A 16785-nucleotide genomic window follows, 5' to 3' on the forward strand; every position below is an offset into this window, starting at 1 on the left:
CCACGTTTTCTCATAACTTAATAATTGTTTGTGTGTGGTTATACATGCATACTCAGACACCATGGCTAGTATATTATTGCTGTAGTTGTTTTGCAACTCCATAGTGTAAGCATTTGATTCAATCACTCAATAGATTGAAAGGCTCCAAGTACCTGTAATTAGGGGTGTGCGTATTTTTTAATGTGACTGTAGGCATCTAGGAACACACACTCTGCAGCTGTACCAATATGTACACTTTTCATGCACTCCTCTTTGTGTGTGTGTGTGTCTGTGTCTTGGCATGTGCATGTTTTTGTGACTGCAGTGGTGGCAGAGATTGTGATGAAGCTGCATGTGTGCTGGGGGTGAATAATCAGCATCCCTCTGAGGTAATGGGGACCAGGAGGGAGGGCCCTGCATCAGAGGTCCAGCCTGTGTGTGTGGGGGAGGTGGGTTCAGGCAGTTGGACGCTGCATCCTGGAACCATGCATTCGGTGAAGCGCCATGCCTAATGGGGGGCAGAGAAGTTAATTCCACTGCGCCGAAGCTTTATCTCATTTTCATACATATGAACGCGCCCGGGCCGAGATCGATTACCGCAAACAAATTGAAATGCCTGAGACCAAGAAGGCCTGCAGAGAGGAAAGCAGAAAAAGTCGGCAACGATGGGGGGATGTGGCGTGCATGTGTATGTGTCTATGAATTTCTGAGAGTGTATAAGGAAGGCAGAATTCACTGATATGGATGGAAAGACACAAATCACTACCGCATACTGATTTTCTCCCTTCCTGCATATACACACACGTCTGTTATTTAGTGTCACGCATGAAAACCCAACTCATTCCAGTTCATGCCACCTTCCTTTTAAAAGATATTGCAGATGGGAGGTTATGATTAAACACACAGAGGTCCTGATGGCTCACAGAACGATTAGTCTTCAAACAGGCCCTCTTTCCCCCTACTTTCTTTATCTTTCTGTCTGCATGAGTACTCACTACGTACACACAATCAGTTTCTCATTCTATGTCCCTTTCTCTCTCTATCTCTCATTAAACATACCATAAAATAAATGTCCATGTCATTAGTCCTCTTCTATATTAGCAGTCATTGACTCCCGATGGTCATTTTTGGCACTCTTCTGAAGTGTTCACTGCTTCATTAAGTTCTTTCCTCCCTTTCCTTCCTTCATTTTTGCTGTTATCTGGCCCCAGAACGTCCTGTTACAAATCCTCTTTCTTCCTCTCCTTTCTTTCCTCCTCCCTCCGTCTCCTTCTTGGCTGTGCCCCTGTTCATGGGCCTCTCTTCCATGCTGACTTTTCAATATTCCCTCCCTGACTCTTAGCATTTCCTATGCTGCTCCTTTCAGTATCACTAGTTGGAGCCCACATACACACATTATACAGTGTAGTCAGAAAGTATTAGGGCTGTGATTTGCTTGTCATTGTTTTGGTTCTAATATGGTACATTGGATTTGAAATGAAATAATGAATATGTGAATTTGAGCATTATATGTAGGGCCTAAATTTTAGAATAATGTAGACAGACATAGGTTATAAATAAACACAAAAGATAACCAATGAGGTATTCTATAGCGTAACAGAGGCTTGACAAGCCAAGTCAGTCACCTGACCTCAATTCAAACAACAGGCCCTGAAACAAGCAATATGATGAAGATGGCTGTAGCACAGGCCTGTCAGAGCATTGCCAGGGGAAGACGTGAATTGTCTGCAGAAGTATGTAACTTGTCCAATGAATTATCCACATTGTTCATTTATTAATATAAAAAGCCTCAATTAAAGCTGAAGGTCAACGCTTCATACTTGTAGTTGTTATATTTCAAATCCAACATGCTGCAGTACAGAGCCAGAACAACCAAAATGTCTCACAGTCCTAATACTTCGGTTGCACTGTAGTTACAGTCGAATGTTTAAGTATAAGATATATGAGGTCAAAAATACAGAGATACACACAGAAAGAGACAGAACTGCATAAAAAGGCCCAAGATGAGTGGGTGTGACAGTTATTGTTGCCCACATAATCCATTGGGCTGTGTGGACTGCCACCACCAGATATCAACCACTCCTAGCACCTCCCCTAGCTCCTTGAGTCCATCATGCTAATCTTCTATATGTAACAAAAACTCACTATCCATTTTCCAGCCAACAAATCTAGGTAGACAAATAAAGAGCAGCAATACTCTCTGCCTCATTATCACCACTTACAGGGAAACAAGGCATTTAATCACCAACTGCTCAAGTAAATCTTTTCAGAGACTAATAGATACGACTACAGCTGTAAAAAGCAGCTTCCTGGTGTGAAAGATGTCCCTGGAAAAGAGCATTCATGCTCAGAGGATCTGCCCAGTGTAAATAATGGTACTATTGTTGCACACAATAAAATTTGCTTGTTCTCCTCTAATGTTCTCTGTTGCTCAAGCATCCTTTGTTTATACATACTATAGTACTATACACTAAGAAATCATAAGATTTGGGTTTAATTACAATAAAGAATGGAGGAGTCTGAAATGTTTCCTCTGAAAAAGATATTATCATTTCCTCACCCAAGTGCAAGAAAAGTGGCATTAAATGTTTATTCAAATCAGAAGCATCTAGCTTTGAAACTTGGTTATTAGAGGCCAAGCTCAGGGACAGGGCAGTGAAACACAGGGAGGGTAATTTAACAGGCTGGTCAGAGTTCAAGGCAAGCTGTGGTAACCTTTGTTAAAGCCCAACAGTTACATCCAGATGGCCAAGCTGCTCCTCAAAGTGGGGGAGGATAGGCACATGTGCTAACAGACACACCAAGAAATTTTAAAGCCAGCCACCCTGCTCAAATTCTGTGCCATCTTTACCCAAACCTGATCAGGGAACCACAACCAGACCAATTTCAAGAATTTTGCATTAACAGAATAATCTCCAACTCTAAATGCAAGAATCACTCCAGAGTGGTACTAAGTGGAAAGACAACAAACAAGGATGCTATGCGTGATAAAAAAAACTGGCCAAGAAAATTCAGGTCTGAAAGTAGACATAACACAGGACAAAGAGGAAAGCGCCAAAGATTAAGGAGATAGGGCGTCATACATCTGCTTAGGACATGGCTCACTTGCTCACACTGTCATTCAGATATATATAGATTAAAAAAAAAAAAAATGAAGGCTAAGGCATAGTTGAGGTAAGACCTCTCCTTTAATTTGAATCAGGAGAAGAAAAAACCTTAATGAGACAGGGACAAATTGGTGAGTATATGCACAAAAGCAGTTGTATTACTGTAGATGTGAGCATATACCTGTATTACTTACTGTATAAATGTTAACCTATTTAACCCTGCAACTAAATGCTGATGTAGAAAACTAACTCTAGGTTATAAATTCTATTCATAAACAAAAAGGAGACAAATAAAATGACAAGTGTTTATACCTCTCTTGCCACAACAATTCAGAAATCAAATAAATTTAAAGCACAGGCTTTTAGCCTCTTAAGAGTGCACCAAGGGCACGTGAGGACACCTCTTCAGCCCCACTCCATGTTCTCCTTTCGCCCCCCCCCCCAACCCCACACTCAGGGTGCTGTCTGGGTGCCCTCACGCTTCACTGCCTGGTGCTGCGGGCGTACTGGGCGTCAGTCCATATCACTTGGCATTAGACTCCACTGTATTTGCTTTGCTGTATGTGTGCGTGTGCGTATGTCTGAGAAACAGGGAGTCAAATGACACAATTGTGCATGCATGTGCAAACTGTGTTTGTCCATCTGTATACAACAACGCTAAATGCTATGTGTGTATAATGCATGAATAACATGTGTGTGTGTATGCCTTTATGGGTCAGTGTGTGTTAATTAGAGCTGATTAATGTATATCAGTTGTTGGAATGTAGTTTTAGAAAATGAGGTAGATGAGAGGGTGTAGGGTACTGGATCATGACACTCACCTTTGGGTTTCTGATCAGCAGCCTGCAGAGGGGGAAAGAGAAATACACTTAGGAACTTAATACAGCAAGGAAGATATTTATCATTCATTCAAAAATGTAAATAAACCAAAAGTGTTATGACAAAACTTAGAGCCTTATTCAACAGCAGTTTTACCAAATACAGTGATCCAATCTTTTCAAGCCATTCGCGATTTTTTCTGTTGAAAGGCAGCCAGCATTGAACAGAAGTAGTCGGTGGGTGTTTGTTTACTGGAAACTTGCAAGCTAGGCAAGTTTTAAGAAATCAGCCAAAGCTATTGATTTTATTAAAAATGATGATTAGAAAAGACTGAAGGATTAACGCACTAACTGTATGACCAACACACATACAGTGCCAACTTAAGTGCCTGCTAGTTGACTCAAACACTATTTGCAGCTTTATCAGTAAGTGTGTGTTTGTGAACATGTGCACGATTTTCACCTTCACCTTTTTCTGAGCAACGTCCTTCTTGGTCTTTTCTTCTTGTTTTTTCTTTTTCTTTTCTTCCATCAAATGGTTCTCTTTCTTCTGTTGCTAGCTTCTCTCAGCTGTCCAACAAAAAAGGGAAAGAGTGATGAGTGAAACATGAAGGAAAAGAGCTAAGATTCAGCTCAATTGCTTGCTCAATAGCATCCTTAATGACAAGGTTGTAATTATCAGAACTGTGTTGACTCATGTGCATCACACAGTTACGGCATTCAGGTACGGTCACATTGAGATATTCAAATTTCACACAAAAATCCACACTCACATAGTGCATATAAAATTCAACCCCCTTCCTTTTGATCCATGAGTGAGTCAGAGCCTAAGTGCACTCAGTGCCTGGAAAAACTTTTCCATCCACAATCCTCACTTCATACGAAAATCATGGCATGCACTTCTAAGGAACAATTTCCCTCATGGTCAAAAACTGAAAATAAGAAGATGGAAAGGGGGAAATAGAAGAGTTCAAAAAAAGGAAAAAGGACAATGAAAAGAAAAAAGGGCACACATGTAAGTTAGAGAAAGAGATCAAGATATAGAGAGTGAACAGTAAGTGTGAAGGCCGGTGTAAAAGGTTTAAAGAGAGCAGGAAATGGCAAGAAAATAAAAAGGCAAGGGATTTAAAGGACTGGAAGGAAGACAATGTAAAGGCCAACAGACTGACAGAATAAGACACAAGGCCGTTTTACAAAGATCTGTTTTCAGTGGGTGTGAGTCAAACTAGCTAGATATCTAGCCTGAGGGGCAGGGAAACTAACCGCTTCATTTCAGCCTGTATTTCCTTTGGCTCAGCCTCAGTGACAGCTCCTGGAAACTATTAGAGGCATGAGCTGGGACATAGGGAGTGAACATGTGAGTGTTTAGTCTTCACTAAGTGCAATGGACACCAATGTATAATACATCACTATCAAATCAATGATACCACTTTCTAATAATAATAATGGCCTATTTCTATTTGCTGGCCATCCTTTAAAGAGTGCATTTACACACACACACACACACACACACACACACACACACACACACACACACACACACACACACACACACACACACACACACACACACACACACACACACACACACACACACACACACACACACACACACACACACACACACACACGCCTTGTACGATAAGCCATTGTGCTTCATGCTCATGAACCAAGAAGACATGACTTTCTCTCTTGCTGGTTCTAGCTTCTTAAAAGCAACAATTTGCTGTTTTTTCCGTTTGTTTATATATATATATATATGTATATATAGTTGTCAATCAAATAAACTTGGATTTCAGACTGCTGATCAGTCAAAGTAAGCAAGTTTAAGGCATCACCGTGGGCTCTGAGAAATGTAATGTAATGGATGTTTTTCACTAATTTCTGACATTTTAAAGAGCAAACTTTTATTTGATTAACTGTGAGAAAATCAACAGCTTAATCGATAAGAAAATAATCACTACTTGTAGCCCTGATGTTGATCATGTATAAAGACAAAATACAATATGTGCCTACAGAGGGCCTGCATATGAAGCAGAATCTGAATGTATGAATGAGTCATACCGCTCATAACAGAAGATTAATGAAGGCCTGCCTCCCACCGTGCTGCCCACTGGGAGGGGGAGGGAGCTGTCAATCAGACAGACAGGAGAGGTCTCACAGAGACTGTCTAATGGTGGGGTAATGTCTCTATAGCAGTAAGGGAAAGGAAGAAAGAGAGTAAGTAGACAAGGGTTAGACAGACATAGTGATGGACAGAGAGACAGCCAGCGGAAAAGAGACATTGAACAAAAGCTTAGAGCTTGAGTTTAAATGGAAGGCAATATCCATAAATTACCTCTCTCACCTCCATCTGGATTTTCTCTTCCTCATTCCCTGTTCCTTCTTTCATTGCTCCCCCATGCTCTCCCCTTCTCTCCATTTCTCTCATACATTCACAAATTCACATAACACAGTCCTATTTTTCATACTGAGGAGTCTCTGTGTGTGTCATTGTGCTATCTCAGCAGCTAGGGGAAAGCAGCCCTCAGGCAATAAATAGGCGCTCAAATTATGTGTGGATGTGGGTGTGTGCATATAGGTAATTGTATGCTGTATGTGTAGTATGTGAAAATTGTTTCTCTGTCATTACCTTCTTTAACTGCCATGAACTTTCACCTCCAATCAAACACCTCATTTTAAAATTCTCCTAGCATGCCATCAAAAACACCAATAACTAGAAAACAGATGATGAAAAGCATTAGCAATGGGGAAACAATGACACAGGTGAGCAGAGAAAAAGGACATTGGATGTGAAGGGGGGAAAACTGTCTTTTAACTCTGTGCGCTAGATTTTTCTGTCCCCATCAGTTGCTAGAGACGGACCCTCTCCAACACAGCTGACCGTGTCATCCTGGTGTTCTCACCTTTTACTCCCTAGATGATAGTGGATCTTCCCTATCTGGTTACTACTGCTGCTGTCACAGACAACAACGGAAAATGTGGGTTGGGGAACTTGGGTCGGGGGGTACAAATACAACAACCACCACACCTACACAGCAATATGGATTTATTATCTATGTAATTTCCAATGTGTCAATACACTATGAATGGCTTACTATTAAATGGTTTTTATCGTCATCTACTGTAATGTTGGCCTGGTAGAAACAGTTGCTATGTGAAATTTGAGAGAGCGGACAGTTGTCTTTTGAGCCTACGTAGTCAATGCTAAAGTTAGCTTCCCTTCTGTCCTCTGTTGACCCCATATATATCCTTACCTGCCTCTCCCTGTCTGTCTCTCTCTCCCTCTCCCTCAGTACTGCTGACACCAGCACTTCCTCAGCAGTGACCCTGGGGTGTCTCTGTGCTGCCTTCAAGCATCAGGTTTACCCTTGCTGGCAGTATGACACTGCAATTAGGCAAAATATGTTACATTTTGAGGTTAGTGACTTACAAGGCCACAGTGTGTCATTCAATCTTCTCTTACATTTAAAGGGGCCTTGGATCATAAAATAGCCAGTAACCAGCAAGCAGTATCACTAACCATTAAGTACTGTAATTACTTAACTCATGCCTATGGCTACCTTTACAACCAGACATTGCCCCTATTGCTAAAAAATAATAAATAATTCAAATTAAAAGCAACAACAATATATGATGAAAAATATAGTATTGAAAAAAACATTATGGAGAATTTGCTAATTTGCTATCTAACCAAAATTTAGATGAGAAGATAAATATAATTGCAAAGACAGCCCCTTGGTACATTTAGCCAAGCTTAGTACAGGGACCAAAACCAAAAGCCAAGGCTAGCCCCAATGAAAAGTTTAAAAAAAAACAAAAAACGCAAGCGCAAACCAGAGTCTTTAGAGCCAAAATTACCACCATCCCCGCACATTTTCAAAGCAAATCTACGGGAAATACTACAAAAGAAGGCCTAACATTTTCCCTTCGTCCTCTACCTTAAACCCTGACCCAACCATTGAGCTTGCATTGATTGAGTGGCTTTTCTTCACAATACAGAGTTGAGTAGAAAAAAACATCCCAAGTGTCAGCAAACTGGGGCCGCTTAGAAATTGTGAATTAATTGCAGTGCAAGGCAGGATCCTCTCTTTCTGTGCTGCAAAAGACAGTCCCATGTTCTGGGACTATAGGGCTAAGCTACACAGAAGGAAGCATGACAACAGGAACACACTGTACAGGAATCAAGAGGCTAGAAACTCACAACACACACAAACCCATTCAAATAAAAAACACAGACACACGCAAGGAAGCTTGATGTACAGAGGCGGGAGGCAGTCTGTCTGAAACCTGTCTTTTTCTGCCAGGGATGCAGAGGAGAGGGAGGTGGGAGGGGGGGAAGGAGAGTTGAGGATGGGGGGTTAGAAAGCAGACGCAGAGCAACACCAATTAAGAACGACAGCCGCCGGAGAACCAGACAAGGCACAAAAGAGAAAGAAGAGAGACTATGCTGGAAAGCCAGAAGGAATCCTCACTGGAGAAATGGAGTTGGGAAAGAAACTGAACGAAGCACTATTGAGGCTGCCAGCCGGGAGGGGGCTGAAATAACTGAAATATCCATGAACCTTGATTGCTGGTATCAAGAGAAAAAATGAGAGGAGATGGAGAAAACTGAGCTAAGAGGGGGAAAACCATGCAAGGGAGAAAGAAGAAAATAAAAAAGTGAAAAGATGCTGCTTCACTTGTGTAAAGACTGAACAAGACAAAGGAAGAGAGACACCAAGGGAAACTTGAAAAGGGAAAGAGCTGCAAGAAAACCATGTATCTTTATGTGTTCTGAACGGCTGTCAGACCAACCGCAGACACAACACCAATCACAAAGGAGGAGGAAGAAAGAGGAGAGAGACTTTCTTCACTCAGCACAGAAGTAATATGGTCAGGTCGTGGCCACCAAGTGTGGCAAATCCAGTCCCCGCCACTATTACCATTCAGCCAGCCACCCATTCCTGTGGCATTAGAGAAGCCACAGGACTCTCCTGAGCCTTATTACATGGAACATTATCATGGACAGCCCTGGGGAATAATTCCTCAATACCTGCTACTGCTGCTACAGACCTCAACTACTCTCCACAAACGTGTGGGTGCGCATGTTTACTCAACCTGAATGGCTTGGGGAAAACAAGCCTGTAAATTCCAAAGCTGAGAAGCAGTAATAACAATGTTGTTGTTGGTGTGTGTTTCCATCCCTCAGTCATACTAACAGTCTCACTGGCTGCTTGGTTTGTAAGCATTCTGCGCATACCAGCTTTGCTTTCGGCAGGTGGAGAGAGTGCCCTGTGAAAATATACAAGACACTTTATTGCTACTAGACTGGACTCGCTCAATGAACTGTGGCAGAGATATTCTTGGTTGGTGAAATCTGTAGACGAGGGTATGACTCAGGGCGAATGGGTGGGTGCAGAGTGACGTTGAAGGGGGATGCAAGATGGAGAAAGAAAGTCAAAGAATCAGATAGTGAGAAAGTCAGTGCTATGCTATAAATAACAGCTTTGAGGTTTGCCTCCAGAAAATTAGCTCTCAGTGTCTTGGCTGCTTCCTCTGCCAAGCCGATATGAAACTTTAACACGGTGGCAGCTCATTAAATAGAAAAACAGCACAATGCAAAGGACCAAGCAGGCCTGCTCCCTGAGAGCACCACAACTAAAGCTTACTGAATTCAAGAAGAAGCTGTCAAGCAGCGTGTGCTGGTGTATTCGGTTGTCTTTGCTTATGACTGCCTTGTGTTAATGAGAATATGGCTGTACATGCTCTGCATATGCCTATATATTTTGCACATTTGTTTTAATCTGTGTGCTCGGATGCCATCTTAGAGGCTTTGAGGTGAATATCTGTCTAAAGGTCTAGATAGTTATGAAGTGCTATTAGCATTAATGCAATAGCTGACCTCTCAGGATTAACTTTACAAAGGAGTTCCTCAAACTTTTCAGTAAAGACCAAAACCGAGTACCTCTCAGTATACACTGCCATCCATTGGCTGGCTGCCAGCAATTCACCCTCATTTGGGACACTTGAAACAAGCTTTGGTCAACACTCGGATGATCATTCAATAAATCAAAATTCCACATATAGTATATTACGCCTCAAGTAACTATAAAAACAATACGACAATGCTCATTTGCTAATGTGGCGTGAATTTTTTTTTTTTTTTTTTTTTTTTCACTCTGAGTTGCTCTGTGGTAGAAAATAGGGAATTCTTTGCCTACGCCTCATCATACAATAATACTCAAACACTATTTTTACTGAGGTTACATGATAATCACCTGACAACAGTCAGGTGTTGTTTCAAAGCATAATCTTATAAATCTAATTTATGTGTTTATCTATTTTCAATTCATTTTGGTTACCTTGTGAGTAGGACACAAAACTATCACTGTTTTATGGGGTTTATTCCTACTAGTGCTAACCAGAATAAAGTGTTCAGATGCACATTGACTTTTTCAGATTAATCATTCTTTGAAAGAAATTATATTGCTGGAATCTTGTTACTCGCCAAAAAAGATATTAATTCAGCTATGGGGTGTGGGGAAAACAGGTAAAGAAGGTTTCCCAGCAGAGTGTAACTGCTGTCTTTTGTGCATCCCTTGGCTGATGTTTAGGAGTCAGACATAAGCAGCGTCTTGGAACGGTATTTAACTTCTGTTTCAAATGCTGCACAGCCTGCCTTCAGTGACACTATCAAACGTCAGAATCAGAAGAGCCAGACTAAATCAAAGGACACACACCTACACACACAAGGCACGCTTAGACAAATGAGCTGATCGGCTGGGCTATGCTACCCTGAAGGTTACTTTGACACAGCCTCCCCCTTATATAAACACACACACAAACACACAATGTCAGTCAACATATCAAAGGCTGTCAACAATGTAAGCAATAACACAGACCCTGAAAGAGAGACAGAAAAGAAGTGCTGTGCCTAAGTTTGTGAACAAACCCTGCTGTGATGTAAGGAGGACAGAGAGAAAGACAAGAAAACAGAGAGAGCAATGTGAGCTCTGTAGAGCTGTAGGGATGATGGCAAAGATGTAGAAACACTAACAACGGCCCATCTTTAAGAATGAGGCGGAAGCAGAAAGATAGACAAGTTTCTGTATGGAAAAAAAATTAGCTACTTTTATTTGACTTATTGGTAAACTGAGTATGAGCATCTGCAATCCTCAGTTCTTTACTCTCAAAAACTCCACCTGTATCCTACAGATATGCATTACAGATCATGACATACTTCTTAAAATACTGAGAATACTACAAATACTTCAAATTACTACAGCTATTTCAGTATTTAATCATTAGTCAAGAAGGTACAACGTGTTCGGCTACTGTCTTACTGGCCCCAATTATTTAGTGTCCTCAGATACCCAGTGCCTTAATTAATGCACTTTATCCGCCCACAAGAAAATCTGTTTTGTAATTTAACTGAGTTGCAATTCAAACATCACAAGAAATACCCAGCAGTTCTATTCAATCAAACAAAGTTCTTACAAATGTGCTCCAACAATACAAATACACTGTAAAAGTAAATACTTGAACTTCATTGACTGTAGTCAAGTTGACATTAAAGCGATAAAACAGTCCAGACAGCAAACAAATGACCTGAGCTTACTAGTCTAAGCCATGGCCCCAGCATAGGGGGAGGCAGCGCATGCTAGTGCTATTTACACAGTCTTAACTGAGGGCTTTGGAAGGGCTGGAGGGCCAAAGTCCTGTTACATAATGAGTAAGGCTGTCTAATGTTGGTATGGAGCAGGAAAAAGGGAACATTGTATGTGGGATGTCCTGTAAATTTTCTGTCAGCTTGCATGTGATGCCCCTCTACTTCTCTCCACATCTCTCCAATTAGCTGACATGGAGCAGAGGGAGGGAAGGAGGCCCCCACCAAACCTCAGCACATTGAACATTCCCCTGGACCCCTGCCAAGACTCACAGGCAGCAGCTCGCAGGTTTCGGCTTCGCTTCCCCCATCCCCCTGCTTCCATCATGGCCTGACTTACCCTTGGTGGGGCCCCTAAGCCCCTGCCCCCTCCATTGGCACACAAATTGGACAAGGAGAAGGGGTTACGTAGAACCCAAACCTCCCCAACCCCAACAGTCCATAGGAGTCTTCAGTTACAACACTCCTATACCTCTTTCACACGAAAGCCCTATGTATGACATAATAATGAACACATGTTTAGCCCATGTTTATCTTTGTACTTGAGACTACTGGTCAGAAGCAAATATCTAGCATCTAGCAATATCTAAATAACTAGCTAGCTGACCTTCAGAAGGGACTGAAACTATACTTTAAACCCTCCTCTATTAAACTATGTATTATTTCACCATTTAAAAGTGAATTCAGCTTACACTCTTACATACCTGCAATGAGGAAGTGTTGAATTTGGCGCTGAGAGTATTAGAAGATAAGATTATGTGTAACATAACATGAGATCACTGTCTCATACCAAAGCAGATCAGTGTCAGACTTGTGGCAAACCCTGGTCTAGACCATACAGACCCAGGTTGGATAAACCACACATAGCCAGGCACATCAATTGCAACACAGGTTTTTCCTGAGGCATTACTTCACAAGAAAAAAAATGACAGACTCAACCAATCTAGTGCACCACAAACATTGACATACCAAAAAATTATAATAAAAACACAGAAAACCTGTCAACTTCAAAGTCATGCTGGGCACTAGGAAATGTTAATGACAGATAGATACTGTTTGTTTCCAACTAAAGATACTACAGCTATTTCTGGCTTCCTGGTTACCTATCGTTACTATTGCCAACGCCACAGTCAACATACCCCCCACCCCCTCATTGGTTAGCACACACATACACAAACACTCCTCATTTAGAACAATGGACACAACAAGCACAACTGCCTGGCAGGTATTTATCCTGCCCTTCTCGACTTCAAAATAGCATCCATAGAGCAGAGGAAGAGGGTAATGGCTTTTGGCAGCCACCCATTGAATCCAGATGATTCTACTGTCAGCGTCCCCCCCTACTGAAGCAGCACCCTGTGGTGTATTAAGTGCGTTATCTATCAGGGCTGTGCCAGTTGTATGAATAGCCTCATAATCGCAGGCTCAGTAACTACCATGGTCAGGCCTGAGCTAAGGTCAATGACGGGGGAAAGGGATAGACAACACAGGCCACTTTTCCAAAGCATTACTGAGTGGGATTTACCAGGGTCAACACAAAACGCCTGACAAGGGATAGGAAAAACTTTTTGTTTATTTGAATTTTGAACTACTGTACAAAAACAAAGGATTGAAAACAGAAGAACTAAAAGTGTGCATGGGGGTAACAGTGGCATTGGACAAGCAGGCCTATTCCAGTTACATTTGGCCCTGTAGTAGAAACCAGGCTAATGATTGCAACCTGAGGACTGGGCTAGTGTTCACATTCAGTCTTTAAAGGGTCAGACAAGGGGAAGCAAGCTTTGGGTTTCCTTTTAAACAAATGATCCTGCCCCTTCAGTGATAAAGGGCGGCAGATGGAGTTACTGCCAAGGTTTGTCCTCATGGCTTTGTTACAATACGCTCTAATCAAAACAATGTCTAGATGCCAACAGCCTACAGCCTGGTTGGATCTAGAGCCAACATGGGTTATGGGTTTCCTGCTAGTGCGCTGCCAAAATGGCAAAAGTAGTAATATAATTCACTGTGCCTGGGCCCCAGTGAGAGACTGACTTTCTCATTTCGGGTTTTTTTGCACAGGGACAGATCCGATTATACACCTCAATACTTAAATAATTTAGAGTTCTGCATTTTCTGTTACTAGATTTACAGATGTTGGCATAGACTGATAGACAATCCAGACTATCAGTGCTAGACTATCAGTACTATCCATGTATTGATGGGTCATTTATGCAATCCCTTGGAACCAAAAATGACAAAGTTTACACCTCTGTAGATCAAAGATTTTTAAGAGGGTTCAAAAAGAGAGGCAAGGCTGATATCTTCATTGCAACTTAACATGTCTTGTCTTTGGGGTAACCCCAGTGCTGGTGACCTAATGCCCATACACATCCCTAGTGCCCTAGTGCCCTCCAAATGAGCCACCTGCTGTGGCTGTAGTGCTAGCTATGGTGCTAAAGCAGTTGTGTCTGGGAAGGGTTAAGCCTAACTATAACGTATTTCAGAAAACTACCAGACTCCCACCTCCTCTTTCCAGGCTTAGGTCTTTCTTTTCTCCCTATTCACTAGTTTTACATACACACCAGAGGGCCCCCTGAACATCTTTTCAAAGCCATCCTCTTACGGCATGCTTGTCGGTCTTTTGGAAAGATGAGCGTGTGTATAGAAGGGAGGACCCTTGATCCTGGGTAAGAACAGGGCTCTGTGTGTGTGTGTGTGTGTGTGTGTGTGTGTGTGTGTGTGTGTGTGTGTGTGTGTGTGTCTGTGAGTCAGCTGGGTGTCTAGGGCATGCAGGAGGCAGTTCATAACCTGATTAACAACTGCAGGGCATTAACCAACTGCCAGGGCTTTCAGCTTGACATAAATGGTCACAGACTCCCATGGCAAAAACAACAGGCATTCCACGTCATCACTGGCTGATTCAAACACAAACACACAATATTTGCAACAACACACTGACATTCCAAAACATGTACAGACCATACACACGATAAATATATGTACAGTATGTGTGCGACTGCAGCTCACGCGCATTTTTCATTTCATCAACTCACTAGTGTGTGACGATAGAGATAAGACAGTGGTGACAGAGATGTCAGAGGGGGGAAGGAAAAGGGGGTTTGAAATTGAACGGGAAATTATGTACTTCAATTAAGACACGTGGAGGAGATATTAAAAGCTATACTACAGTGCCTGGAGACAGGATGCAGGAAGGGGGGAAGAAATGGAAGGCGACAGTTCAATCAGAATCCCCGGGCGATGGAAGAGAAACAGGACAGCTATGTTTAATAATGTACTTGGATTTAGTGTAGTGGAATGTACATTAGTGTGCAAGATACATAATGTGACACACCTACAGAATGAAACAGAGAGGGATGACAATCAGGATAAAATCTAAGACTGTGCCTCTGTCACGCTGTAAAAAAAACTGCAAATACAATGTGCAGACACAAAACAAAAACATTTAACAAAAGTACACTGTCCTGCTGTCATTATATAGTTCCACTCTGTCACCAATCAACCTATAAAAAGCACTGTGCGATCAAAAGAAAGCTTATTAGCACACCATTACCTTCTAATAACTACACAGACAATGAAAAGGGCAAGGCACTGCTTGCAGTCAGTTCAAGAAATCCTCACATTACACGCTCACATGTACAGTGTGTGTTCAAGTCCACTCAGCCAATCATGAAAGAGCTATGATATAACACAAAAGTTCCCAACATTTTCACACGAAGCCTCCTCAAATAAACACATACTTCACTTAGTCTACCTCATAATGAACATCCCAAACCAAAACAGGGGAAAATATCTCTGATCATTCCTGTAGGGTTGTCTCATCAATTCAACATCACAATTTTGCAAGGGACCCCCTCAAAAACCCTTACGAGTGTTTGGTTGCACACTAAAAAGGCTGATTTGTCTCCCGTTAATATAGCAACCCAGTCTTATTTCTGGCATGAATAATGTGAAGAAATCTCTAAATCGTGGCACCACAAATAAGCAAAGATAAATGCTAATAAGTATTGTAATGATGTGGCACTTGGAATTGCTTACTGGAGTACTGACACTGTAGTTAAGGAACAGGGCTGAATTGAAATGCATCATAGAGACGAGAGTTAACGTTTTGAAAATAGTGACGTTATATAGTTAATTATTTTGCTTATTTACTTGACATTACAGCTATCTTCTGTCCACTTTCCCGTTGCGACGCTGATCTCCAAACACTGATCAGCAGTGACATTCATCCATTTATCAAATGATGCGAAAAAGGTATTCATCTGAAACTTACCTCGCGTTAACCACAGCTTTGGCAGCTTTCAGTGAATAGTCGTTGCATGGCAGAAAAAAAGATGCAGAAAAATATTCTCCGATGTCTTTTCTAAAGTTACCCGTAGAGAGATGGAGCAGAGACTCAGTCGCAATTAAAGTCAGACTTTGCAGATAAGCCGGCTGCTGCTGAAGCAGCTTGGGGACAAGATACCGAGGTAAACAACGGCTACTCAGCCAGATATAACGCTAAACACAGCAAGTACGGTAATTTATGCTTTGACCAAAAAATGAAAATTAAAAATATGCCGTGAAATTACACTCGCAAAAAACTGTTTGGTAAAACGTCACGATATAAAAGGGGGGCGGGGAGGGGAACGGAGCACCACTAACAACAAAAACAAAAAAAAAACGAACACGAATAAAATGACTTTTAAAAGCAGCTAAATTGTGTAAGCTAACGATAGCTGGTTGGCGTTGTAACTCGTCGACCGCTGCGAGGTTTTGCAAACCAGAGAAATCAGGCAGCTTTCGTTAAAAATCGCCGATGAGTTCTCGCGTATTAGAGCGAGCCGACGGCCGTCAGCCAGCCAGCCGGCCAACTTGTTTTAAAGTGCAAAAGAAATTGTTTTTGTTTAGGTCGCCAGCTGGACGACTAGCGACGGGCTGGCTACCGCGAATGCAAAGTGAGAAACGACTCCGTGGAAATACATTCTGTGTGGATCCAGACAGCGGAGCGGACAGTCATGGTAGGCGTTCAGTGAGCTCTCGTTGACAGTGATCTCGCAGCCATTTTGTTCAAACTAAAAACACTGCAGTCTCCCTCTCCTCCTCCCGGAGAGCAGACAAACCAGGAAGTGGCTCCAGATACGTCACTCCCGACCAACCAAAACACGAGACGCTAACTCCACCCGCAGCACTCCGGCCCGCCCTCCCCCACTTTCCAAACCCACCCACGGCCACGGAGTGTGGACTGACAGGCGGC

General features: G+C 42.1%; 1 protein-coding gene across 2 annotated transcripts in view; it reads right to left on the reverse strand.

Moving 5' to 3' along the window:
• The window catches only part of tnrc6c2 (trinucleotide repeat containing adaptor 6C2), a 50610-nt gene extending 34037 nt beyond the window's left edge, over positions 1-16573 (reverse strand). For both annotated transcript variants that reach the window (XM_040146321.1, XM_040146320.1), the window contains exons 1-3: positions 15823-16573; positions 4374-4474; positions 3908-3929 (exon numbers count right to left, since the gene is read on the reverse strand). In XM_040146321.1, coding sequence (XP_040002255.1) covers positions 3908-3929; positions 4374-4436 — 85 coding nt within the window. In that variant the 5' untranslated portion in view covers positions 4437-4474; positions 15823-16573. The remainder of the gene's footprint in view (positions 1-3907; positions 3930-4373; positions 4475-15822) is intronic.
• Between the last annotated feature and the right edge of the window lie 212 nt (positions 16574-16785).

The sequence above is a fragment of the Xiphias gladius genome, chromosome 15 (assembly GCF_016859285.1).
Source record: "Xiphias gladius isolate SHS-SW01 ecotype Sanya breed wild chromosome 15, ASM1685928v1, whole genome shotgun sequence".
Classification (NCBI taxonomy): domain Eukaryota; kingdom Metazoa; phylum Chordata; class Actinopteri; order Istiophoriformes; family Xiphiidae; genus Xiphias; species Xiphias gladius.